This window comes from Phoca vitulina, unplaced genomic scaffold (genome assembly GCF_004348235.1).
Source record: "Phoca vitulina isolate PV1807 unplaced genomic scaffold, GSC_HSeal_1.0 scaffold44, whole genome shotgun sequence".
Lineage (NCBI taxonomy): Eukaryota > Metazoa > Chordata > Mammalia > Carnivora > Phocidae > Phoca > Phoca vitulina.
Window position 1 is genome coordinate 11387485 of NW_022589747.1, and position 27359 is coordinate 11414843.

The 27359-nt window shown below is 46.2% G+C and overlaps 1 protein-coding gene and 1 long non-coding RNA gene across 5 annotated transcripts in view; one reads left to right on the forward strand and one right to left on the reverse strand.

Moving 5' to 3' along the window:
- The window catches only part of LOC116648564, a 167802-nt gene extending 147155 nt beyond the window's left edge, over positions 1 to 20647 (reverse strand). For all 3 annotated transcript variants that reach the window (XR_004302541.1, XR_004302542.1, XR_004302540.1), the window contains exon 1: positions 19498 to 20647. This is a non-coding gene — a long non-coding RNA (uncharacterized LOC116648564). The remainder of the gene's footprint in view (positions 1 to 19497) is intronic.
- INHBA (inhibin subunit beta A) lies at positions 2495 to 23936 on the forward strand. Of its 2 annotated transcripts, none has more exons than XM_032430627.1 (3): positions 2495 to 8389; positions 13136 to 13656; positions 22937 to 23936. In XM_032430627.1, exons 2-3 carry the CDS (start codon positions 13269 to 13271, stop codon positions 23821 to 23823), a joined length of 1275 nt encoding a protein of 424 aa, XP_032286518.1. In that variant the 5' UTR covers positions 2495 to 8389; positions 13136 to 13268; the 3' UTR covers positions 23824 to 23936. The 2 variants fall into 2 exon arrangements, with proteins under 2 accessions (XP_032286518.1, XP_032286517.1); XM_032430626.1 differs by lacking the exon at positions 2495 to 8389 and adding an exon at positions 8398 to 10589.
- Positions 23937 to 27359: the final 3423 nt, after the last annotated feature.

Genomic DNA, 27359 nt, shown 5'->3' on the forward strand with positions numbered 1-27359 from the left:
AAAAGAACAACATTAAAATCGAAAGAGATGTGAATGGAATGGAATAGAAAGCTCAGCAACAGATAGATCGATGGAATGAAGTGTACTGTTTATATTTGTACACAGTCAATGGGTCGTAAAATGGCATTCCATAAAAGGAAATCAATAAATGATTCTGATTAAAGCTTTGGAAAAAAAAAATTGAAGTTATAGCTCTTCCTTGTTCTGCATGCCAAAATACAGCCCAGATATTTTTGATTGAAGAATAAAATGTCAAAAATCATTTAGAGAAACATGTAAATGGATATCTATTTAATTCCCTGATGGAGAAGAAGCTTCAGCATAAAGTAAAAGATTCCTATATTAGTCTACAGAAAAACGTAAATTCTCTTTTGGTCAGAAACACTGTAAACAAAATTAAAGGACAAAGAACAAACTGGGAGAAATTAAAATAATATGTACCTGACAACGGGTCAGGGTCCTTAATATAAAAAGTTCTCATCAATAATAAAATATATTTAAAAATATATACATATATAATATAAATTTATATGTAATGAAATTTTATTTAAAACATAAAATTTTATGAGTCAAGTTCTTATAAATAAAAGATATAAAGATATGAACAACTCCTCAGAAGAAAGCTGTTCAGATGGACAATGATATGTTTTACCCCAACTAATAATTAAAAATAGAAGTTACCACAAACCATATATTATATTTCGCCTGGGGGAAAAACTGTAATAACATCCAGGCCAGGACGCAGGAGAAGAACCATGCCCTTACGCTATTGGTTGTAATGGAAATAGGTAAAACCCTTTAGGAGGGTGATTTGGTAATATATGGGAAGATCTTAAATATACCCATGCTCTTAGATCCAGTAATTCAACTTCTGGGAATTTATCTTTAAAAAAATAATCAGAGATGCATTCAAGAGTAAAAATCTATCTGCAGTACTATAATTTGTAAAATTTTGGAAACAAATTCAATGTACAATAATAGTAGACAGGTTTAAAAATAAAGGCACATCTATATGATAGATTACTCTTCAGTCATTAATAGTTTCAAGGACTTGGTCTGTTGAAAATCATCACCATATAACGATAAATGAAAATTACTATACAAAATTATGTTTACAGTATGACTGCAATTTTGTTTTATATATACATGTAAAGCATGGTGTATGTATGGTATATGTATATGTATGGGAGGTACATGGTATATGTAAATGATACATATATCAAAACTTTAATTATTTCTGGGAAAGATGAGTGAGATTTATACTCTTGTCTTCATCTATATTTTCTACATTTTCTACAAGAATGTGTGTTACTTTAAAAATCAAGATAGATGCCGTTTAAAAAGCAGTAATTTTGCATTGAGAGTGGCTGGATCAGAGAGAAGGCACCCCTTAATGCTGCCTCTAGGCTTTCATCCTGTACAGATGCACCAGGAGAGGGCGCCTCAGCCTCTCCCCACACGCTGGACAGCTCAATTACCTATCAGGGATCAGGGATGCTCCCTCCACAAGTCAGTAGGATCCTAACTTGAAAAGTCTCACTTCCCTGGTGGTCACGTTCCTTTTCCGGGTCTCCCAGAAATTTGTCCAGAAGGAGGATATGTAGTTTTGAATGCCCCGTAAGAGTTCCCTCTGGTCACACTCTTAACAAAGCCCTGTGTGGATGGCTTGTGTTTGGTCACCCCTCTGGCCCTGGCTGCTAGAAGCCAAGAGTGCCCCTTACCGGCAGAAGGCTGAGGCCAAACAGGACTCTATTCAATGGCTTTGCCTTACTGGCCACACACGGGTTTATGGAAGTGGCCCAATTCACACCTACAACCTAACAGGCTGACCCAGACACCAACTGTCCCCGAGCCCTACCTTGCTCCTTAAAAAGTACATGCTATTCTCCTTGGTATCAGTTAGGGGGCAGCAGATATCCTGGCATCTTCTGCGGTCTAAAGGAAGCTTCCAATTTGGAGATCCTCAAGTTGCTATATATTGTATGACTATTTTACTTACCCTGTAACGTGGCCTGGCAGCAACTTCCTGCACTAGCTGACCATTTTGGGAGCCTAAACCTTTCACCTAGTAAGAGTGCTTGTAACTCAATACTGAGCAAAGGTGAATCTGAGTAATAAATTGTCCTGGATAATTATTGCACTCGGCCTCAGCTGAGCCAGTTTCATCACCATCTCAGTATTACAAAGCCCCAGACTTCTCTTTTGGCCTATGGTTCTGCCTCTCACACACGCCTAAGTAAGCTTTATTTTGACGCCTTAAAATACCCTCAGGATGGTGCTGCAAGGAAAGGATGAGTGAAGACATCTATAAAATTATTTCTGCAAGGGGCGCCTGGGTGGCTCAGTCGTTAAGCGTCTGCCTTCAGCTCAGGTCATGATCCCAGGGTCCTGGGATCCAGCCCCGCATCGAGCCCTGCATCGGGCTCCCTGTTCGGTGGGAAGCCTGCTTCTCCCTCTCCCACTCCCCCTGCTTGTGTTCCCTCTCTCTCTGTCAAATAAATAAATAAAATCTTTTAAAAAAATTGTTTCTGCAAGGGCCCCGACTTCAAGAGAATGAAGTATAGCTCCGCCCGTAGTGAAAACATGTTTGCTCTGATGCATACACATTATGGAGACGCTTTTCTTTTAACAATGATTATCTCTGGGAGGGATGCTTATAGGGGATTTACATCTCTTATATTTATCTCTACTTTCCACATTTTCATACAAAGAACGTGTGTTAGAGAGAGGGGGCGGGGACCACTGACCAGCCTGACAATTTTGTTCAAAATGTCTTACAAGCAACAGAGGCTTGATGCTGAGCTCGTGAGCATCCTTGAGCCAAAGTCTTCTTTTGGTTTTAGTCACTTTGGTTTCGTCACCTTGTAGCTGTCAGTGGCCCCTCATCTGACCAACGCCAGAGGTGGGGACACAGGAGCAGAGAGAGGTAGACTGACCAGTGACGTTCCAGCCAGCGACAGAGCCACAGTGTGCGGCCGGGTCCCCCCGGGACCAGTCTGCCCTGATGGCTTTTCACCGCTCGTCTGCCCCTCTCTCTGTGCTCCAGAGAGCAGGACGCCCCGACAGTTCAGTTCAATCTGCAGAACTTTCTAGAGAAAGGAGAAGTAACACCTGCTATGTAGCAGCATGCTCTCTGTGCTTGGTAGGGCTTAGCTCAGGAGTCATCACCGTAATCCTCTGAAGGGGGTGCCATTATTACCAGGGTTCATTGGTCAGGAACTGAGCTCCTAACGGGTCATTTGCCCAGCATCCCCCAGCTTGAAAGTGGTGAAGCCGAATTTGAACCCAGGCAGCCTAGCTGCAGGACCGACTCCCTTAACTGGGACCTTTCGGCACATCTTCAGATGGAGTTTGTCCTATTTCAGATCCCTGGAGGTGCAGAGCCTGTGCCTTTGGTCACCGGGAGGCCGTGGGTGGCTGCAGCCACCCAGATCATTCGGGTCCTCTTCACGATGGGCTGTCCTGTCCAGTCAGTTGCCACCGGGCCAATGTAAACTGAGAGTCAGTTGGGATGCTATGGTTCCAGAGACCGTCTCCCTCTTAAACCTTGGAACAAGGACCCTTGGTGAGATTTGGCCTTTACGTGCCTCCATTTGAAAGCTAAGCTCTTCTATGGGAGTTTGGATTGAAGGTTAGGGATGATGGCTCAGAGGGGGAAAGTGTGAAATGGTAATCGCTTTCATATGACACTTGAGAAATGTTATAATAAAGCTGAGTAAATTGGAGCATGAGTTAGCCCGGTCTTTTGCCTAATGATGTCACCCACTTTCTGCTTCCTCCAGCCTATGATTAATAAAAGGGGGATTATTACAGTAACTCATTCCTAGTGGGCAGCAGTGACGTCAGCAACAGCTGAGCAAACTGACTACATTTAGTCGTGCGTGTGTATGTGGGCATTTTTTTTTTTTCCCTGTGACTAACATGAAGCTAAGAGCATCTAATAAAACAAAAGCTCCTTGAAATTTGGGGAACTTACTGGGTGAACTCTTTTCTACAGGGAGCACCATTTTAATTTTTCTCATTTCACAGTTAAATCATGTTGGAGTTGGCCACATGACATGATTGGCTTGCTGCCCCTGTTCATTAAGTGATCCCAAATTGACCCCTGCTCTTTGGGAGAGAGGGTTTCTGAAGCTGTTTTCCTTCTAGTATAATGGCTCTTCCTTCCTGCATCATTCTATTTCATCCCTAAGAAGGAACTCTATGAGTATTCAGAAAAGGGACAGTGGTCATCTGTTATTTTTGGAAGTTGAGGATGAGTTGTAGAATCCAGAGGTTCTAAACTGTCAGAACATTGTGCTTACGGTTTGCTTTTCCAAGCTGATAAAGGCTTACAGAGGTCCTGCTTGCTAGTTCACCTTTGCAAACTTGACCTTCCTAAAATGAGAGCAAGGCACCTGGAAATATTTACTAACCGCGCTGAACCAGTGCCAGAACGCACTGTCAGTGTGCACGAAAGTACACAGTGACCAGAACAGCGGCGCTCCTGTCGTGCGGGTCTGGACGTGCCACGGAGGTGCTCTCGCAGAGGCGCAGAACCTTTGGACTCTTTCTATCAGCACACGAGGGACGCGGCAATTCACTGATAAAAAAAAAAAAATACACACAAAAAAACTGTCCCCAGCCTTTTCTGCGTCTTCTCCTCCGAAGCTACAATTTGGGAAGAGGTCGTGGGGGTATCTTTGTGGATAGGTGAAGCTGGATTAGAACCGAGTTTCCTGCTCTGATGGGTCCAATGGAATTTCTATGCTAAACGTATATGTCCTCAAGAGAACACCATGGAAGTTACTCCCCGAGGGGATCCAGGTGAGGGAAATGACTTCAACAATCCATTACATGGTCTCTTGTGAGTATTTTTCATACTCTTCTGGGGCAATAGGAAGACCCACCACTGAAGAAGAGGTTTTCTGTTTGGATTAGAACTGAGTTATGCTAAACAATTAGGAAATATATGTTGGTCGGGAAGGACTTTGCGTGCATATTTATTCAGTTTGTATTAATGAGAGTGTTTTTTTTTTCAATATATGTTTTTTTGGTAGAGGTTATAACTGATTATTTCTCTCTATATATTGAGTTTTTCCTAAGTACTAAATGGTTACTTCTTGGGAAGGAATCCAGGCATTTCTGAATCATTTGGAAGTGGATTGGGGCCTCTGGTTCCAAAATAACCGTCTACCTGAGGAGACTGTGATTCACATGTTGGAGTTGATGAAATGGCATGGGGGTGTCTAAGATATTCCACTCAAGGGTGTCTCTTCATCTTAAAACCCTCTCCTTTCTGGATGATCCCAGTCGCTCCGGGACTAAGACATGAGCCAGGGAAGTTGGCCTCATCATGTGGAGAAGAACATTTCACTTCTAAGCAAGTTTGATCTGGGCAAGTTCCCTCTTGTGGGTCTCAGCAACATTTGTTGTTGATGATGATGATGATGATGATGATGATTTTCTGAGACATGGGATCCTGCACCCCATTCCCCCCTGGCCTTAAGGAAAGCTCCACCTGAAGAGTCATGCATGGCCTTCCTTAAATAGTCAATACCACTTCCTTTTGAAAGGGAAGTTCGGAGAATATAAGCTTGCTTGGAACATGAGCTAGGATTTAGGAAAGCATTCTGTTTTATCTCTTTGGATATTGACTGTGTGTCATTCCCCTAAGGTATTAAACAAATAAAACCAAGCTCCATCATATTTGTTTGCTCAGGGAGAAAGGCACAGCAATCTCACTTGTGTGAATTTTACTTCAGGGAATTCTCTATTGCGTGGATTTATCTGATACTGAATTGCTAAAATGAACAACTCATTCTTCATTCACTTAACTCTTCTCCAGGAGTCTCTTGCCTCTTAGGTTGGGCGTGGGCCAGCTCGTCTCATTTCGCTGCTGGTCACCGAGGTTCTGCTTTTCGTTCGAACACAAAGCCAGCAGGAAATGTCTAGAGGCCACACTGGACCGTTAGTGGGGGTGGCAACAATGTTGCCCCAGAGGTACTCTTTCTGTGTCAGTATCTCTGTGGGGTGCGGGCCTCCATTAATCGGGAAGCACAAGACACACGAGGAGGCAAAATCACTGAAATTATTAAGATTTTGCATAGTTGCCAAGGCCCCTTAGAGCATGCGTAGGAAGGGAATTAGGTGAAAATGGAAAATTATAACTCTGGATCAGGGTTTCTTACTTGCAGAACAATTACCATTTGGGGCCAGGTAACTTCTCCGTTACTGGGGGCTGATCTCTGCATTGCAGGATGTTGAGCAGCATCCCTGGTCTCTACCCACTAGATGCCAGTAGAACTTTCCTTCCCAGTTACGTCAGGCAAAAATGTGTTCAAACATTGCCAAATGTCTCCTGGGGAGGAAAATCATCCCAGTTGAGAACCACTGCCGTAGACTGAAGGATAACAGTTTACTGTTTTGTTTTTTTTTTCCTTCTTCTTCTTTTATTTCCCTAATCATTTTAGTTGTAGCATCACGGTTCCCTCGGTTTAGATAAGGCATTTCCAAATACTCTGCAAACAGAGCAGCTATACCCAGCGCAAGGCTTTGTGGGATATTCCGGTGGTTCTCAGAGAAACGTGAGGTTTAGGAATTGGGTTTTGGATTAACTATTTCTGACCCTGTTGTTTTCTAATGAGTTTTGGAGGAATTTTAATGTTTCCCTCTCCCTCTCTGTTTGGCTGTGTTGGCTGTTTGATTTAACTTAAAAGCAAACAGCTTCCCAGTTCAACTGTGAATGGGGAATGCTGATCCTTCTTTGTCGCCAATCTCTCTAGCTAACCTACCTGCGGCCCGGGCCATGGGCAGGCTCTGGCTGGCCAGGAAACAGGCAGGGCTTGCCAATCCTGTAACCCATCTCAACCATTTGACGAGACTCCTGATCTCACTGCAGCAAATATCACTCTGGATCCTGCCCACGTTTTCTGGATTCCGAGCTGCCTCTCGAGGGAGTCACCGCTCCCCACGGAGGCAAGGCTTTCCTGCCTTGAGCCCAGAATAACACGGCAGCTGCTGAGAACACCTCGAGTCCTTTTGATTTCTCTCCGTAGTCACGTTTTATGTTCCCTTTCCCAGACGGGATGAACCAGAAATCATGCTTTTTTGGAAACAGATTTTTCATAGGAAGAAACTAAAACACCCTGAGTCGTCAGCAGCAGAGTCCGTGCTCCGAAACCCCAGCCTCGTGCCATTTCAGCTGAATCAGGCGACCGACAACTTGCCGGTCACCTGCTTGGGGCGTTCACGTCCCCTGGCCTGTATTTTTCACTGCATAACAGCAATGCGTGAGCCTCAGCGAAAATAAGAGGGCCATGAGAAACGGCCCCCTTTTCTAGGCCTGTCTCCTTGTTCCAGGAGTAGTGAGCGTAGTGAGCGAAGAGACCAATTAATAGCATGGATGAAAGCCGAAGGACATACGGTTTGCCTGAGAAGAAAAATGAACATTCTTGCTTCTTGATCTATGCCAACTTTGTACGGGGACAGCTGCTGCCACGGGTAAACACCGCTATAAGTTAGCCGAGCCTTAAGGTGTGTGTCACCACAGGCCACAGGGAGGCACGGCGACGCTGGTCTCTCCTCCCTTCCCACCCCTGAGCTCTTATCCTTAAATGAACTTTGTTTTTTGACCAGCTCACTAATTGTGATTGAAAACACCAGCTCCCCAGCAAGGCGCAAGCCCTGGAGTTCGCAGCAGCAAGACAGGCCCTAATTGCTCCATTTACATAAAAGTAGAAACATACAACGTCTAAATATAAATCTCTGGCACATCGTGCCTTTTGCAATTACAGTAAAATAAGGTACCACAGTTTCCCTCCCGGCTCCTTCTCGCAGCAAGCTGCTCCACCGGGTTCTCCAGGGGCTGCTCCTCGAGGCGAGAACAGAGCCCTGCAAACGCTCCAGCGAGTAGTTGGGAGCTTTGTGAAGTCGCCAGTAAATCAGGCCGCCTGCACTAGGTGAAAAACGCGGTGGCAGCGGGCCACTGTGCTAGCGCAGAAGCGGGTAGGACCCAACTCCACACTCGGCAAGGGGACAGCTCGTGGGGCGTGAGCGCTCCTGGCGCGCCTCTGTCCGCGCTGGAGCCGGCCCCGCGGGTCCGCGTCCCGGTCCCTGACACTGGCCGTGCTTTCGACCCTGGCACCGAGGGCTGGGTTCAGAGATTCCCAGCGGCACTCACTGAATAGTGATTTTTTTTTTTCTCCCCCTCTCTGAATTCTTTAGCTGCCAAAAGGGGGGAAAAATCAAGAGCTGCTCTTAAAAGAAGTTGCCCTTGCTGGTGCTCGGGGTAAAAATAGAGGCGGCCGCTCGGAGCGGCTTGGCCCGGACTCCAGCACCGCGAGCCGGGCTCGAGCCGCGGCCGCGTTCCGGCGTGATCCCCGGGAGCTGCCAGCAGGTGTTGCTCAAGGTACAGTAGCAGGCCGAGCAGCGGGACCGCAGGGCCGGGCGTGGGGACGCTGCTGGGGGAGGGGGCCGGAAGTGAAAGAGAAACCAAACCGAGGCAGGAGAAGTAGAGGCTGGTCAGGAGTTGGGCTGAGCAGCTTACCCCTGGGCCCTTGAGTTCGGAAGGGAAGAGATCATTCCCAGTCCACGATATTCGACAGAAGTTATTTTAACCTGCCTGCTTCCTCTACCACCCCCACCTTAATTTCCACTGAGTGAGGAGGCATTTCCAGTGTGGCTCAGCCCTGAGGCTGGGGATTCAGGTAGAGACTGACATCACTGCTGGTGGGCTGACCTGGTAGGTGGGCACCTCAGTGGCATCCGGTGGCCAACTCGATCTGAGTCACACACGTAGAGGGTTGCGCCTCTAGTCGGGGCTCTGCAAATTTCTGGGACACAAATGTGGACAAGGAGCCACCAGGCAGCTCACAAAGAATATCACCTATTATTTTCTGAGCACGCCTTTGACCCTGCAGTTGAGTATTGCCCTTCCCACTTTATAGACCAGGACACGGAGGTCCGAGATTATATGGTTAGTGAGCAGTGGAACCAGGGTCTGACCTGGGTTTGTTTTGCGCCCCCAAAGTCATAAACACGATGGGATTTCCAGGACACCGGGGCTCATGCCTGGGAGAGGGGTGGGTTCAGAGGCCCTGCAAGCCAGGGCTGTCCAGGAGTGCTCATCAAAAAGGCTGGTGAAGTTCCTTTCTTACATAGGGGTTGAGTCCCTCCCTCTGATTCCAAACTGATGGGCAGGCAGTTTTGGAGTTAACCAGCACCGATCTTGTTTCTGTCTTTCCTTCCCAGACTCCCTCTGTTCCTCTACAGCCTAATGATTTAATTTCTTACTTTATTTCTGCTTATGCAGTTCTTAGAATACCCCCCCACCCCAATGTACAGCTCACCATCCACACTCTCTCTGTGTTTAGCCAAGGCAGACCCTCCTACACAGCAAACTTCTGGTGTCCTAAAGGAACCTCCTTAAACTACACATCAGGGGGCCAGAGCCTCTATATTTTGCTTGTGGGCACAGTGAAAAGTTTATTTTATGCATGTTAAATCCTGCATACAAAACAACATATCTGGTCATATGGCTTTCATTAGCTCCCAATTTTGCACATTTTATTCAACTTGTCATGAGTACCCGGCTTAGGCTTCAGCTATACTCCTTCAAACAACCCTTCCCCACTATGCTTCTCTGAAGATTCCTTCCAACTGTGTTATTTCTCAGCCTTGCTAGCTACCCTCTCCCCCAACAAAAACTCTAGTCATCTTAACCCCTATTCCAAGGAATGTTCGTTTCTTTTCATTAATCTCATGTTATATTTGTAACAATTTAGAAATCATAGGACTTGAAGTTCTGATAAAAAAGAATGATGTGTGAGCTTGCTTTCTTTCTCTGCTAGTTGGATTGTGATTCTAAAGGCTTGGGGAGGATATTTATAAAGTTCACTAGCAGAGAATGAGTATTTTCAAACTTCTTGGTGATACATGATTTATGAAGCAGACATTCAATTTCAAGATGTAAAATAACAATGTAAGTCGGGGGAGGGCAGACCATCATCCTATAGGTATACATATTTTCCTATTTTGTCCTCAGTGAAGGATCTTATTTTAGAAAGTAAAATCAGAATCCCTATAAAGAGCACTGCAAATTTTCTTCCCTGTAAGAAACAATAAAATACATTGTAAATAGAGGCAACTTCGTGAAGTAACAGATGTTTTATGTGAGGACATAAAACCGAACCTGAATATAATGAGAAGTGTGTGCTCGAGCAGTAAAAGTTGGAAGCTGGACACTCAGTGAGCTACAGCCGTTCAATGCCAGTGTTTTTCTAAAAGGTAGTCTAGTCGGTCAGAGGTTTAACTGGCTCAGTGATCACCAAGTAGTATCCCAGCAGCCAAGAAAGGCTTTCCATTAGATAATGAATTATGAAATATGTCTCACACTGGAAAAACCAGTCATCTGCTGATGTCATGCTGATTCTAACCAATCCCAAACAAAGCCCCAGCCCTCCTCTGTTTGAGTGGTACCAATGTGTGAGTGTGCAAAGTAGTAGTACAGTATAAAACTTCAGAGTGCCAATACCATGAAGAGGAACTCTTCAGACAGCTCTTACCACATGATACAAGAGTCTGCTGGTGAAAGAGAGAGGACCGGAAAGGTAATGCTTTTTAACTCTTACTTAGGAGGTCTTGCCACATGCAGCGTCAGAAAGGTTAGAAGGAATTTACTTACTGCACTTCCATGCACGTTGTTGATTTGTACCTTTTGATATGATTCAGGCAGGTTAATGCAGCTTTTAATAGTAGAGCATGCAAATAGATGGCATGTGTATACAGCCCACTCAGCACTTATATACAAGTACATATGCCACAGAGAAAGCTGTTTTTAAGAGCTACATTCACCAACAGTAAATTCAGGGAATGCACACACACTCACAGACAGAGGGGATCCAAATATTGATAAGCTGCCCTTATCTACATTTGGCTATTAAGACTCTCTGAGTTGTTTGGAGTCATTAAACTTTGAGTTTTATTTCAGACTCTCTTGTAAAATTTAACTGGACTACAGCATTCTTTGGGTACTGTGTATGTGACGCCAAATACGGTAGATTATGTTAAGTTTTGGATTTCAAAGATGTTTTATTAACGGGTTATAATGCAGACGCCCCCTCCCCATTCTCTTTCACCATCCCCTCCAAAAAAAAAAAAAAAAATTAGACTCTTTAGGGAATGTCCACCAAGTCGTAAGAAGAAGAGCAGAGTAATTGATGTTCCTGGAGGAGAAATCCCGAACTGTGATAGATGGCTTGGAACAGACAAAGTCTTGCAAGTAATTGTTTTGGAAAAGGGGGACAGTGTGTCAGATTCAGAGAAGAATTGTTATCTGTGCAAACTGTAATTTTACCTTAATGCCACAGTTTCTTCGCCCTCCTCCCCTTGCCCTCAGATCCTAGGCTTGTGGGAATGATACTTATTAACTTTTTCCACCCAGAGCGCATTGCTGAACTATAATACTCCGAGCACACTAGGTGTCAGATATAAAGCTGACTGTGTCTACAGAAACTGAGGGCTTATGTGTGGGAAAGAAACCGAGAGAGAAGGAAAGCTTTAACAGATGGACCTCTTAAAGATACTTCTGCATGATAAAAGCAATAAGACAGAAAATGAAAAAAGGGTGGGGGGGGGAGAATAAAAAAAACTCAGAGAGGCATTGTTTAAAAATTCACATTTTTCTTTTTCTGTGAACATTGAAATCCGTGATGATTTCATCTGTGCTTTTCCTTTGAGGGGAAAAAGGATTCATCAAGGGGCCAGTCCAGGAACCCGTTGGTCCAGGACAGGGTAGGGGGCAGGCTGAAAAACTCTCACATGGCAGAGGAAATCAGTGGCCAATATATTTTAGAGATTCTTTTCCCCTGGGACCAGTTATCCAAGCCCTAGGAGCACACTGTTTGTAGGAAATGATGTGGGAAAGGCCAAATGAACTTTGCACTTTATCTGTGAAGTCGGGGCAGGAGGTGGTAGGCTGTAATTTGTGAATCTGTGAGTGTGAGTGTGTGTGTGTGCGCGCGCGTGCAGGGCAGAAGGGGGCGGAGGCTAGGGAGAAGGGAGAGAGTTTCAGGTGACAGGAGCAGGTAGAATATTGCCCATGCATCCTTCAGTGCCCGGCTGCATTTTGCAGTTGGGAAAAGTAGAGTGTCTGAGATGACCCCAAACAGAAGTTCTACTCCGTTCCCCTCAGATCCCCTGCCAGAGCGTGTGACCCTGAACATTTAAATATGAATGAATGGGAAGCCAGCAACCTCCGGGACTCCCTGTGGCCGGGCCCCGCTGACCGGCCCCGGCGGCTCCCGGCCCCTCTGCCCCGCCCCCCGCCCCCCACTACCTGTCCGCCCACCTCCCAGAAGCCCCGCCTCCCGAGGCCGGGCGGGGGGTCACCTAGAGCTGCGGCCACGTAGGGGTGGAGGGCCCTGGGGGCAGACCGTTTCAACCTAGTCATCCCAGGAGATTGGGACAGTGCCTCCCAGTGGGGTTTTCTCTCCCCTCCAAAAGAGGAAGAAGGTGAAGCAAGGGGACTGGGCAGAGAAAGAAAAAAAAAAAGGGGGGGGGGGAAGTAGAACAAAATTAGGAGGATTTCTTTCAGAAGGGAAAGTAGAACTCCCGAGAATGGTGATATCTGAAGAGAGGTGTGTGTGAGGGAACAGTGAGCAGAAGGAAAGCAGCCTGTCAGAAAACGGGCTGTCCCTCCCCTTCCTAATCACAGCCTCTACTCACAGACAAACTCCCTCCCTCGCCCATTCACGCACTCACTTAGGACCAATCGTTCTCTCTCTCCTCTCTCTCTCTCTCTCCCTCTCTCTCTCTCTCTCTCTCCCTCTCTCCCCCTCTCTCTCCCTCTCCCTGTCTCTCTCTCCCTGTCTCTCCCTCCCTCCCTCCCTCCCTCTCTCTCCCTCTCCCCCTTCTCTCCTCTCTCTCCCTTTCTCCCTGTCTCTCTCCCTCCCATCCTCTCTCTGTCTCTGTCTGCCTCCCCCCCCACCCTGTCTCTCCCTCCCTCCCTCTCTCCCTCCCTCCCTCCCTCCTTCTCTCTTACTCGGAGACAGTCAGAACTCTCCTCCCTGACAACCACAAACCTACAGCACTGACTGCCTTCAGAGAGGGAACCTGCAAACAAAACTTCACAGAAAACTTTTTGTTCTTGTTCCAGAGAATTTGCTGAAGAGGAGAAGGAAAAAAAAAAAAAAACAAGAAAGGAAAAAAAAAAAAAAACCTGTGCGTGAGGGGGGAGGAAAAGCAGGGCCTTTTAAAAAAAGGCAATCACAACAACTTTTGCTGCCAGGATGCCCTTGCTTTGGCTGAGAGGATTTCTGTTGGCGAGTTGCTGGATTATAGTGAGGAGTTCCCCCACCCCAGGATCCGAGGGGCACGGCGCAGCCCCCGACTGCCCGTCCTGTGCGCTGGCCACCCTCCCAAAGGATGTACCCAACTCTCAGCCGGAGATGGTGGAGGCCGTCAAGAAGCACATTTTAAACATGCTGCACTTGAAGAAGAGACCCGAAGTCACCCAGCCGGTGCCCAAGGCGGCGCTTCTGAACGCTATCCGAAAGCTTCATGTGGGCAAAGTGGGGGAGAACGGGTACGTAGAGATAGAGGATGACATCGGCAGGAGGGCAGAAATGAATGAACTCATGGAGCAGACCTCGGAGATCATCACGTTCGCAGAAGCAGGTCGGTGCAGGGCATCTGGGGGTGGGGGCTGCGTGGCTCTGACCATCCGGGGACGAACTTCTAGCCCCCAGCCGCGGGGCGCCGCCGGGGGCGGGGGGGTGGTGGAGGTCATTCGGTATTGGGCACTGGTGGTGGCCGGAGGGGAGGCGGGGGGAGAGGACTTCACAGAGACGGAATTCTAGGTTGAGCCCTGGCTGGAGATGGCTCGCTCACACTTGCCGAACTCAGCTGGTCACCCCGGAGGAAGCTCCAAGGGCCAATCTGGAGCTGGAAGCCGGGCTGTGAGAGGCTCCCTCGCCCTGCCTCTGAAACCAGATCCCAGCAGCCCCGAGGAAAGCCCGGGCATTTTCGGGTACTGGGGGAGCCCAGGAGGCTTCCGGACCCCCCATCCAAAGTTTTTATGGGGGGGGAGGCGCGGAGTGTGGGGTCGGGGTGGACCAGCACAGATGAAGTCATTGTCTTAAAACAAACCTTCCCTTTAAAAGTCCAGTCAGGGGCCACACCAGAGAAGCAGGGCATACTTATTAGTGACAGTCCTTTTTACCTTCAGAAACTCTGTCTTCTAAGAGCACAGGCATCACATTCTAGGCAGTAAAGAGGGACTTTGGGGGACAGTTGACATTGAACCAGCAGTCACTTTTCGAACACTGACTTTTGCTCTCTCAAAAAAAAAAAAAAAAGAGTTTTGTTCTCTGCAAAGTTACTAAGAGCTCTCTGCCAAGGAATGCAACCTTGACAAAGTGCTCTCAGATACTACACTGAACTCTCACTCAATCCTTAAGAGGAAGAACTTTAATAGATTCTAATCATTGGCTCAGGACCACACTAACCTGTTGCTGAATAGAAAAATACCTGTCAGGAGTGTGGCCATAGACCCGGAGCCAGGTTATTTTTACGGTTATGGGACACAGACCCTTCGCATGCTGCAAGCCCATGCACGCCCCCGGCACACAGATGTGTTAATGCCCTGTTACTTTCATGGTAATGCCAGCCTAAAGAATTGTATCCCTTGCCAGATCCATTTGAAAGGAATGCCATTGTTTTGTTTGGTGGAGCATATGGCCAGTAAAGTACGTGCAGGGACTCCCAGCATTTCTGTTTAAAAGTTTGCCGCAGCAGTATAAACAATTAAGGCAACACTCAGAATTTCCAATCCTGAAAACCTGTTGACTCAGATGTTCTGTTTTCAAGAAAACCATGCCAGACCTGGGCATCCTTTTGGGGGAGCAGATAGCCTGCTGGCTTCCTGGCTTCCCTGGTGAGAGAAGCCCTGATGTCCTACAAGCTTGCCGGCAGGACAGTGTCTCCCTCTCTCTCTCTCACCAGAAGCTTCTTTTCAAAGAAGGTCTTTCTCTAAGCTCTTTCTTGACGCAGCCCCCAAAGGACATGATCATTATGACTTTATCTTTTGAAGCTTCTTGAGGAAACAAAGTCAGGTTGGCGGTTTCACCTTGCCACTCGCCTTTCCTGATGGCAACGTAGGAAAGAAAGTGCTTACTAACATTGAGTCCAGGGGAGGCGAGTGGGTTCCAGTGGTCTAGAGGTCTGTCTGCTCCCTGTGCAGACAAAGGGACCCTGTATAGGTTTTTATATACCAATTACCACACATGATGGCTTTAATTGCAGGTCCTACTCAATTGGCCTTACCCGTGTCAGATGACTAAGTATACCTATGCCTGTGACCACTTTTAATATACACCTGATGTAAGCAACAGCCTCTCTTCCTGACCTAGCTGACTTGTCTAGCAAATCACGCTCTTGGCATTGAGAGGTTTTGCAGTGAAAGAATTTGACCTTTCACATTCTTTCTTACTTATGGCCTTCATCTTAGTGGCCGTCTTTTTCTCATTTATATGAAATCTTGTCATTTTTTTGTTTTACTTTTCTGTTAGGTGTTTAGTTTAAAAGAAATTGAGTGACTTTTTTAAAAGGTGATTCATTTGACTCACACGTTGACTCCAGTTTAAGGTTTGTAATGGAAAACTCCTCCTGGTTGAGTTTACAACTTGACTTTGGGTGAGCTGCTGGAGTCACAGAAAAGGTTTATGACACACTTACTTATTTTTCTCCTCTGAGAAGTTTCACACTTCAACTTTGAGTTGATTTACTATGATTCCGCGGAATTAATGATTGCTATCTGGACAATCTACTCTCCAAGTGGAGTACCAGATGAGTATTTTGTAGCTGATTTTGCCAACCAGGAAAGAGCTTTATCCTCTGAATATACAAAAATGTCTTGTTGCTTTTGGAATAACTCAACCTTAATAATATTCAAACTATGTCAAATGTAAGAATTTGGAGAAGAGCGGAGGGTATTCATCTTTCTTTCCTCCCCAAACTATTTTGTACCACATGGAATCCAGTGAGTCACTGTCACCGAGGCCCATGCCACAGATGCATCCCCATAGATGTATCTTTCAAACTTAAGATTCCCCAGTTGGGGGGATTCATGTTTAATTTTTGCCTCGACCCTTCTTGACGGTTAAATAAAGCCCATGCTGTGGCCCAGCAGCTGAGGGACTACAAAAAGTTCAAGTGTCTAGAACTCTCAGAACTGAGTTTGTCCCATTTGGGCTCAGGCGGAAGGTGCCCTATCTTTGTAAAGCTGATACGAGTTGTTATTAACTAAGTGGTGAGGAATAGCACTCGGGCCTTCTGAAACTTCTCCCAACAAATAAAAATTATGCTTTTTAACGCATGTCACCCAAGATTGCTCACCAAGATTACAGCGGGACAGCTGGTACAGAATGCTACCTTAAGACCTTAAAGGAAAAGGAGGGCTGGATGGAGAGGGTCAAGTCAGGTCTCTGTAATTGTCAGTGGAGCTGCAACCAGTGGTCCTCTTGATGGTTCTATCTTATTTTATCTTGCTGTGATCCATGACAATATCTGGTCAGTGTACAATAACAGCATATCACTGAGTCTTCATATGCAGCCAGATGTATATGCTGATTATCGTCATCAACTTAGCAATCGATAGCACTTGTGGAAGAACAGATAGGGGCAGAAAGACAAATGAAGCTCCAGGAAATGGGAAATTGCTCACTAAAGCCCAGGTCTTGTTGAAAGTAACACATAAATCTCCCCCTCTTGGAGGATTCCGGTTACAGAAGAGTTGAATTAGAGATATAGACTTCCCAAGCAGGGGTCTAAGAAGGCTTGCTTGGATGACTGTTTTCCCCCCAGCCCAAGAAAGCCATCTCAAGGTGGAGGTGACTCCCACCGATTCCATGCCAGCCCAAGGAACTTTCCTGACAATTTCCCCTCACTGAAGGGTGCTTTTAGGGGTTACACACTTTCTTCTCTGAATAATGCGAAGCGGTTGGCCACAAGAGGGCGCATTCCAAAGACTTTTGCTCCTTAGCGGTTAATCTAGGGAAAGGCATTTTCAGCTCCTGGAAGCCCCATTCTGAAGCGCCCAAATCTTGGTGCTTATCAGTTGCCCCCTGCTTCCTCTTATCCTCCAGAAAAAGTTAGGATTTTATGGGATGGGAGAAACATGACTACCTGTGACACAGTAAATGTGACAGAGGAAAGGAAATGGGGATTCTAGTGATACATGTGAACATTCCGGAGCTCTATGGAAGACAGAGGAATGATAAATTTCAGAAGCAAACAAAGCAGAGCGTGGAGAAATGTGACCATGAATCATCAGCAGCACTGATCTGCTCACACATCTCTCCCTAAGACGGCTGGCTGCCTGGCTTTTACCAAAATGCCTTCCATCTCCCCTCATTTCGTTGCCTGGTTTGCCTGTCTTATCAATGCTTTTCACCAGCGACAAATGACAAGTGACTTCCAACAGGGAGGAAAGGGCCGTTTGCTGGCCGCCTTGTGAGAAATTGGGTACAGCTTCGGAGCATGCGTTTGTCTCCGAGCTGAGTGTGGAGCCAAATGGGGGAGGAGAGACAAGAAGCGAGATGCCTGGTGGTTTGGGCCTGTGATGTAGGTGGGTCAGAGTTGGGGTGGGGGGGCCCTCAGAGGGCAGAAAGTCCGCTTTCGTATTTGGAGAACTGGGAGTCATACCTTCCCAGGCACTTTTAGGGAAAACACGTATTTGTCTTGGCCCCTCTTCGGCTACAATATACTCGAGCATGAGCTGTAGATCAGAATTCCTCATACTCCACTGGTTCCTAGATCCAAAATCAAAAGTGCAAAAGTTCTCAGGAACTTTGGAAGAAGTCTCTGAAATTTCTGTGGGTTGAATCTTAAGAATTTTTTCTACTTCTTTTCGGAAACTAAATCCTTGATCTCTCTCTCTCTCTCTTTCTCTCTTGATTTCACCATCATTGAAATGGAAGACACCCGAATGTGGCCGAGCATTTACAATTCAATAGCAGATCCTAAGAAAAAAAATATGAAGGCTAACAAAATCAGTCCAGATAATTTATGACCGGACTTGTAGTTCTGCCTGCTGCAGGCAAAACCCTGGGCTGCAGGGTTCCTAAGATCTCACCTGATGCCTTCTGCAGAAACCCCCGGAAACAGTCCAAATGCAAAGTTAGTGCTTCAGAGAACACACCTGCGTACCTGGTCACCCCGCATGCTCCTACCATTGATTGCACCAAATCTAGGCACAGTGGAATCTGGGTGCAGAATGGAAAATTCAAGTAACAGCCGCATTTTACCACAAGGCTTTTCCCCCATGGCGAGTTAAAAATCCTCTATAAACAACAAGATTTTCCACATTCACATTAGAGACATAATTATTACCCGTATGTACAAGGGCATGCTTTCGGCAGGACCCTGGTGAGGAAAACAAAACGGAACACAAACAAAACACTGCGTGTGTGTTTGTGTGTGTGTGTTGCTTATTTCGTTGGAAATGCTCATATGCCCACAGATCTGAGGTGCAGGGCTTGAAGAAGAGCAGAATTTTGAGTCCTGGTGTGGGGGATGGGAACAGCAAGGGGCTTGGTTGCTTAACCCTTGGCAGGCCTGCTTTCATGATTGAGTTATTAAAAAATTTGAAAAATTCTGAGAGCAAAGGAAAAAGGTGCTTTGGGGTATTCTTCCTTCCAGCTTCCGGTCTTCCCTCTTTCCAAGCCCCCCCTGCCCGGCAACGTTTCAAAGGTCTTCCCTGTAAGGGGCCATTTTTATCCCTCCTACTCATTTTCATGCATCTTTCTCTCTCCCCTTGATTTTGTGTCCACCGGGCTCATAGAGGTTTAAGTGATGAAATATTATCACCCACATGGGCTTGCGTGGGACTTTCTTAGTGAATTACTCAGGCAGAGCAGGCTGTGATACAAGCCTTGCTCACGAGCCTCGGGAGGGAAAAAATAGCACAGAGGATGAAAAGAATATTATCAGCGAGTAGGTAATGAAAGGTTAGCAAAGCCAACAGCTCTATCTAGGTAGATAGGTAATAATGCAGGAACCCAGTGCGCACCTGTGTAAAGTACCTGCTCACAAAGCATTGTGGGAAGGCTTCCATTTCAGGATTTGGTGCAGGAGCTAGTTAAGTCAAACCTGAAACTGATTAGTAATTGATCCTAAACACCTCAGCCTCAGGCAACCTCCTTCCATTTTTCAAATTGTTATGCGCAGAGATCTGAAGGCTATAGCATCCTCACAGCATCGCTGCGGTGTAACAATCTCTCTTAGGTAAAATACAGATACAGGGAATAGAATCAAGTGACTCGTTCTATTTTTCATGCCTAAGAAATTTGAGGGTTGTAATATCTTTCTGAAACCTACAGCCCTGATAAATATTAATCATCTCAGCTTCTAGCTGTCTCATTCTCTCCACCCCCTTCTGCAATGAAAGCTAAATGTAAAAGGAAAAAAAAATATTGCACTGCTTAATAAGTCAAATACAATAGAACTTTTAAAATGTACCTGCATATAAGGTAGACATTAGGAAGACTTGCATCTCTCTCTTCCCCCTGGTCTCCTGAGCATTATGGCAACAGCATTTTCATGAAATTGGATCTGTTTTATTTTTTTTCCCCCTGATAAAATATCATGCAATATACAAATAGCAGTTCCAGAAATGGACACCAGGAGAAGGAGGCGACAGCATGTCAATTAGCAGGGGGAAAATCCAAATGTCAGAAATATGGGGGAGAGATACAGCACACAGGCAATGGATGCGAATACAGGGACAAGAGTGTTTCAAGCTCAGATAATTAAACCGATGCATAAGTCAGCGCTGTGCCTTCTCCACAATACGCCGGCGATGCCATACAGTTAATTATCAGCCAGGACCAGGTTGAAAGTCATTTTATGATGCCTCTCTGATCCTAATATAACAGCACCTGACAGATTGAGCCCCCTCTAATGAGTACTCTCTTTGTACGATCCTCTCTCAGGAACACTAAATCATTTGCTTCCAAGTACAGCTGCCTGTGAAGAAGGGTGGGGCTTTATCATGCCTTAGAAACCTGCTCTTGTGGAATGAGGGGCTGTCCTGTAGGCTGTTGCTGGAAGCAAGGGACCTCAGCCCCTCTGGCCCTACAAAAGCAATTTGCATGTGCTGTCCCTCGCTCCTTGTGTCAAGTCGGCCAGTTAGCCCACCCTGACTCCCGCCCCCACCCCCAGCATCTGTAGACTGCTCTGGACTCTCTTCATGGAAAGTCCGACGTGGGCTGGTCCGCACTGCCCTCCGGACCCTCTCTTTACCCGAGGACCGTCTGCCTTCACCCCGGCCCCTCCTGCCAAGCCTGGGTAAAAGCCGAGAGGAGCCTGTGGGAATGAGTTACCTGAAACCCAGAGAGCTTTCCCATCCTGAGGACGAGTCAGATTCTCCAGTTTCACACACTTTCCTAGAGAAACAAAACACAACCTTGTGCCCTCTGGCTTCTCTAATTTAGCAGCTACTATCTCTCTGTCTTTACAGTGGCACCCTGCACAGTTTAAGGTTTCAGAAGCTGGCCTGCGTAGAGGCAGAAGGGAGAACAGCAGGTAGCTTGTTACTATTCTCCCCGGGGCAGGGCAGTTGGCGCCTGCACACTCTTCCGGGGGGCTTGGTAGCTTCGGGAAGGACCCTACCGCTTCAGATCTGCTGCAGAGTGTCTTTTTAAATTTAGATCATTAAGCTCTCCTTCCTGGAATCTTCTCTTTTGCTTCCCACCTCCCCCCCCGCCCCCCCCGCCAAAAAAAACCAGCAACAGAAAACCCACCAGGTTTTAGCAAAGGGGAATACTGCATTCACATTTTGAAAAGAAATCATGCTCCCTAAAAAAAGACAGTCTCCCCTTCTTCTAACTGCTCTCTACTCTGGGGATCTAATTCTAAACCTAGCTTTATCATTCATTTTAACTCCTGCTGGAGACCCAAGGCTGGAGGAAAAGGACCCCACCCCACCCCCCACACCACCACCACCACCACCACCACCACCACCACCACCGAGCCCAGCCCAGCGTGCTAGCAAGTTTATACCAAGATGCCAGAGAATCTTTTGTATACATATGTAGCCTTTCCTAGCCCTGGCCTCAGTGAATTTACCACTATCAGAATCACAGTGTGCAGAGTGTGTTAAATTAAGAACAGAATCTACAGTGTGCAATGCACAGAAAAGCCTGCCTTCTGCTGCAGAGAACTTGAAACTGTGCCGAAAATTTATAGTACCGTAAACATCTCAGGGCTGAGAGTGATAAGTATGGCTGGATTTCCGTTCACTATAGAAATCCAGGCAGGGAGACCCTCCTAGGGAGTTGCGAGTTCTAAGATGACCTTCCCTAAAATTGTTCTCAGATTTGTGTACGGGATGCGCGCACACCGGACAGTCGTAAGCGGGTACACGCATGCAGGAGGCCGTTGGGCCAAGAGGACATGTTTCATAGACCACCGAGTGGTAAAAGTGCCACCGAGGGAAGATGTTTCTTCAATCTGAGAATTCCAGTCCGGACACCTGCTCCTTACAGTAAACGTTGCTGTGTGTATAGACGTACAGGTGCTTATGGAAAAAGAGAAGGGAACAGTTTAAGTTAGGCAAGAACTGAATGGTCTCTGAAGCCAACTGTCTCGCCAGTGTGGGGATTTCCTTTCCGTTAGTAGCAGTTGCTGTAATTGGGGCTCATTAAGCTGCATTCGGAAGGGAAGGAGGCAAAAACGGGGGACACAGCAGTGGGAAGTGGGTCGCTTAATGTAACTTCACTGGATGCTAAAGATGTGATTGCCTCATTCCTGGTAAACACTGGGCCATGACAGTGAATGAGATAGATAGGATCTCAGGCTGGGGGCATCTGAAATCAGACTGACGGGGGTGGGGGGGCCAGGGGGGTCAGGAACTGAACCCTTATCAAGGGCAGCCACTGAGGGTGATGTGTTGGGAGCAGGAATATTCTCGCCAGGGGTCACTGCCTGGCGGTGAGAGAGTGTATGGGATGCACCTGACCTCGAACAAACACCATGTGGCTGCGCCACAGAGCACGGGGCACTGGGAGAGAGCTGGGGTTGAAGGCGAAGCTGTGGAAGCTGGCTCGTTTCTGTTTTAAACCTGCTTAGTAGAGCAATGATTGGAGAGGGGCCTGGCTCCATGCTGGAGAGGCAAATGCAAGAAAAGGCTGTTGCAGCGACCTAGGAAAGAAAGGATGGAGGGGTGGGGCAGGTCGTGGCCAGGGAGGAGGAGCCTAGCTTGGTGGGCACTGACCCCACGTACTTACATGGGGGAGGGGAGTGTCTGTGTGTTTCTGTGGGAAGAGCGCCACTTCCACAACTTGCTAGAGCTCACCGTGGGTTTTCATCCGGGTTAGGCCAAGCCCGCGGTCGAGCGGGTCCAATGTCATTATGCCATTCCCATTTTATAGAAGATGAAACTGAGGTTAGGCAGTGAACAGATGCAGACACCTGCCCCCCCCCCCCCCCCCCCCCCCCCCCCCCCCCCGCCCCAGGCTCCCAGACACTGACTGAGATCTAGGCTCTCTTCTTTTTAGAGCCAGGAGCAGATAGATTTTCTCCGGAAAGGGCCAGAGAGCAAACATTTTAAGCTTTGTGGGCCGGTCTCTGTCGTGGCTGTCCAACTCCATGATCTAATGCAAAAGCAGCCATAGACGACCTAGAAAGAAATGAGCATAACTGTTGTCCCATAAAACTTCATTTGTGGGCACTGAAGTGTAAATTTCCTATAATTTTCACATGTCACAAAAATACTCTTTTTCCTCGACCATTTAAAAATGTCCACACCGCCCTGCCCTCCCGCGGGCCGTGACTCGTGACCCCTGCTGCAAATGGCCCGCGGCAGAGGCGCCCGCATGCCTGAAAAGAGTGGGTGGTGACCCCCGGCACAACTAACGAGTGTCCCTGCTCTCTCTCTTGTGCTGTGTTTCGTCCGCAGGCACCACCAGGAAAACGCTGCACTTTGAGATTTCCAAAGAAGGCAGTGACCTGTCGGTGGTGGAGCGGGCCGAAGTCTGGCTCTTCCTCAAAGTCCCCAAGGCCAACAGGACCAGGACCAAAGTCACCATCCAGCTCTTGCAGAAGCACCCCCAGGGCAGCGTGGACGCAGGGGAGGAGGCCGAGGAGAGGGGCTTCACGAAGGAGAGGAACGAAGTGTTGATATCGGAAAAGGTGGTGGACGCGAGCAAGAGCACCTGGCACATCTTCCCGGTGTCCAGCAGCATCCAGCGGTTGCTGGACCAGGGCAAGAGCTCCCTGGACGTTCGGATTGCCTGTGAGCAGTGCCACGAGACGGGCGCCAGCCTGGTGCTCCTGGGCAAGAAGAAGAAGAAGGAGGAGGAGGGGGAAGGGAAGAAGAAGGACGGAGGAGACGGAGGGGCAGGGGGAGAGGAGGACAAGGAGCAGTCCCACAGACCTTTCCTCATGCTGCAGGCCCGCCAGTCTGAAGACCACCCTCATCGGCGGCGGCGGCGGGGCTTGGAGTGCGACGGCAAGGTCAACATCTGCTGTAAGAAACAGTTCTTTGTCAGTTTCAAGGACATTGGCTGGAATGACTGGATCATCGCTCCCTCCGGCTATCACGCCAACTACTGCGAGGGTGAGTGCCCGAGCCACATAGCAGGCACGTCGGGGTCCTCGCTCTCCTTTCACTCGACGGTCATCAACCACTACCGCATGCGGGGGCACAGCCCCTTCGCCAACCTCAAGTCGTGCTGTGTGCCCACCAAGCTGAGACCCATGTCCATGCTGTACTATGATGATGGGCAGAACATCATCAAGAAGGACATTCAGAACATGATAGTGGAGGAGTGTGGGTGCTCATAGAGCGCCCCGCCCAGGGGGGACGGGAGCCAGAGTTGTCCAGAGAAGACAGTGGCAAAATGAAGAAATGTTTAAGGTTTCTGAGTTAAACAAGCAGAAAAAAAAAAAAAATAGAAATTAAAAAAAAAAAAATAAACTAAAAACAAAACCTGAAACAGATGAAGGAAGATGTGGAAAAATTCCTTAGCCAGGGCTCAGAGATGAAGCAGTGAACAAGACGGGAATTGGGAGGGAGAGGGAGAACAGCACCCCCTTCATTTCTTCTGATATCAAGGTGATGACATCAGTTGCTTACACGGGAGTATTGTCCCCTCCTTTTCAGTCCCCTTTTCAGTGTGAGCCTCGAAGTCGACTTGTCTAGTCTGCAATAACGTGGGCTGGCACAACCCAAATAGCATCTAGAAAGCCATGAGTTTGAAAGAGCCAATTACAGGCGCTTTCCCACCCAGTTACCCAGGTCGTAAGGTATGTCTGTGTGACCCTCTCTCTGTGTATATCAGCCCGTGCGCACACGCACACACACACAGACACACACACACACACACACACACAGAGGCATTTCCACACGACACATGCACACACATACTGGTAAGGGAACAATGGTGTGCAGGTGGTCACACTTCTTTTTCTGTACCAGTTTTGCAACAAAGCAAAACAGAACAAAAAACCAACCTAAAAACAAAACAAAACAAAACAAAAATTTGAGAACAAGAATGGGAAGAGAGCAAAATCAAGGAACAAAGAATACCAAGTTACATTTCGTTAAGGTGCTTATGACTTAGTACTATGCAACCTAATAGGTTTGAAACTGTTTACCTGAGAGAGAACAAAATGAGAGACTTTTTTGTATTGGAAGTAACCTGATTAATTTTTATTTTCTTCAAGGAGAGATACTTGAAAGGAATATGTTTGTCCATCTGTTGGATCCAAACATTTCTATATTTTGTAAATGTTGTTTTTTTTTTTATCGTTTACTATTTGCACTACAATGGTGTTTGACCTGTCTAATCCTTATTTAACAAGTATTTTCTTTGGGTGGGGGTGGGGGGGGTTTAAGAGCTGCACTTAATGTGAGCTATAAGAGAACTGCTACAGCACACAAAATAGCTATTTTTATTATTATAATTATAATTATTATTATTATTTTGTACCTTAAAAAATAGACACATACACCAAAGACATTTGTGTGAGCCTTTAAAACAGTCTGTCTGTGGTTGGTATCATTCACCATCAGTGAGTCAGGGGTTGGGATTCAAGGCGGAGGAGGGCGGATTGTGTTCAGGCTGAAAGGACCTGAGAAGTTTGGTTGTTGACTCCTTTGACATCCATGAAGCGGGACATTTCATACTGGAAGAACAGTAGTTATACACTGTTAGCTATCCCAGAACACTACATGCTTGTCTGTGTATATGTACATGGCCTGTGCATACGCATACCTGTGTGAATATATACATGGATCGCATCATGCCCATGCACATTTTAAGCACGTCAGGCTGTCATTTTGTAATGTTCTTAAAGCAATGAATGTTTGTGTGCAAAACACAGTATTTTTAAGAAGGATAGGCTATAGTTTTTGCTTTTCCTCCGAACTAGGTGGGCACATTTCAAAAAATGTGGATGGGAAGAAGCCTGGAAACTCCAGTGACTATTCAGCAAGACCCTCTTTCATTGTGCAGGGACCCAGCTCCCTCCTCTTTCTCGCCACCCCCCCCCCCACCTCTATCCCACCAGGTATTCCCTGCAGGGAAAACAGGAAACTCATGTTCTTCAAGGTTCTAGGCTGATTTTTGTGTGTGTGTTGTGACTTATATTTATTATCTATTGGAATCAATCTTAAATCAGAAAGCTTTTTCGGAAAGAAACAAAAAATTCATCTTTAGGCCAAAATAAGAGTTGGGTACTTTTTTTTTTTTTGATGATTAAGGCCTAATTCTGAGAACTATGACTTGCTGGGCTAAATAATGTTGTTGTCACTAATTAAAAGTTAAATAACTTGGGGGGAAGGTCTTAAGAGATTGAGAAGAAGAAAGAGAACTGCAGGGAGGCATCAGTGGCAAAAATCCCTAATATTTTAATTTACAGCCAAAACTCTTGATATATAAGTTTGTATGTATTGACTCAGATGCAAAAAAGAAAAAAAAAACACTTTGTTTTATAAATATCAAAGTACGTGCTTAAAGCTAAATTTCTACTAATTTATTCCACAATATTTAGCTTGCCTAGAATAGCTAATAAGTTATTCATTTATATGCTTTTAAAGATACAGAGCCTTATTTTTACTGACTTGTTTGAGGTTTGCAAAAATTGAAAAAAATACTAATAATTTGGAAAAATTGCATTCATTAGTATTTTGTAAAATACTGAAGCTTTCAGCCCTATGTCAATTCATAGATTTTTTTAAAAAAATTAGTTGTAGGAAAATGAAATAGTGAGAAACCAAACATTACTAAAGGTGGTTTAGCTCTTCTTGAAATATATATACTAAATTGGTGTACTATAACACTAGGCTGTATGTAGGCAAATTATTTTAATGTTGTTACTGGGTAGATATACTTACTACATCTTGAGGTCCACCCTTTCTTATGCAGAAATACAACATGTACTCCATGAGAGTGGACTCTACGTGTAAGAGGGAGAGCGTGCAAAGTCAGTACTTGCTTCTTCACTCTTAACCATTGACCAGGAAATCATTCAGGTGGGGAAGGTGGGCATGGTGAGGGAAGTTTCAGGGAGAGGGGGATGGCGATGTTCAACTTTAGAAATTTGCATGAAAAACTTAAAGGGCCTTTTGGACTGCTTCTTATTTGGTAGTGGCACTAATAATGGAACCCATGAAAATAGTGTGGGGACCCAAGTCCTAGTTCACAGTGCACTAGCAGAGATGGCCAGGGCAGTGGGAAAAGCAGGATGCTCGAAAGACAGCTGATACCTGTTTGTGGCTCCCATTCATCTCAAGTGTGTGCGCCATCTTGTTTAAAAGAGTGCTCGACACAGTGGGGATAAGAAGGAGTTTGATTGGTGGCCATAGTGATCGGAAGCGGAGCAAAATGAAATTCCATATGATAATATTTTAATGGGATGTGTTAATTGAAATTAAATGATTAGGTTCTCAAACATCCCCAAACTTTGACATTATTTCATTAAATTTATGTGGCCTTGAACTAGAATTATAAATTGCTGCTATCTTTAATAATCTTGGAAGATATGCTGGTTTGTAAACAACCACACTTTTCATGTAGCAGCACGAGGCCAAAAGAAAAAGCTTTTAAATTCTACCATATTGGGTTCCTCACAGTAGGTTTTCCTTAAAACAGGGTGGCTCTATCTGATCTTAGCATCTCTCTACTCTTTCTCTAGGGCTGATCTCTAGGCTCTTAAAAACCTACTCATACCAATCTTAAAAGCTCTGAAAAGTATTTGACCCCAAGTATTTTTTAAGAATGATAAATATTTGGTTGTTTGGATTCTTTCTTTTTTTTCTTTCTTTTTCTTTTTCTTTCTTTCTTTCTTTCTTTCTTTCTTTCTTTCTTTCTTTCTTT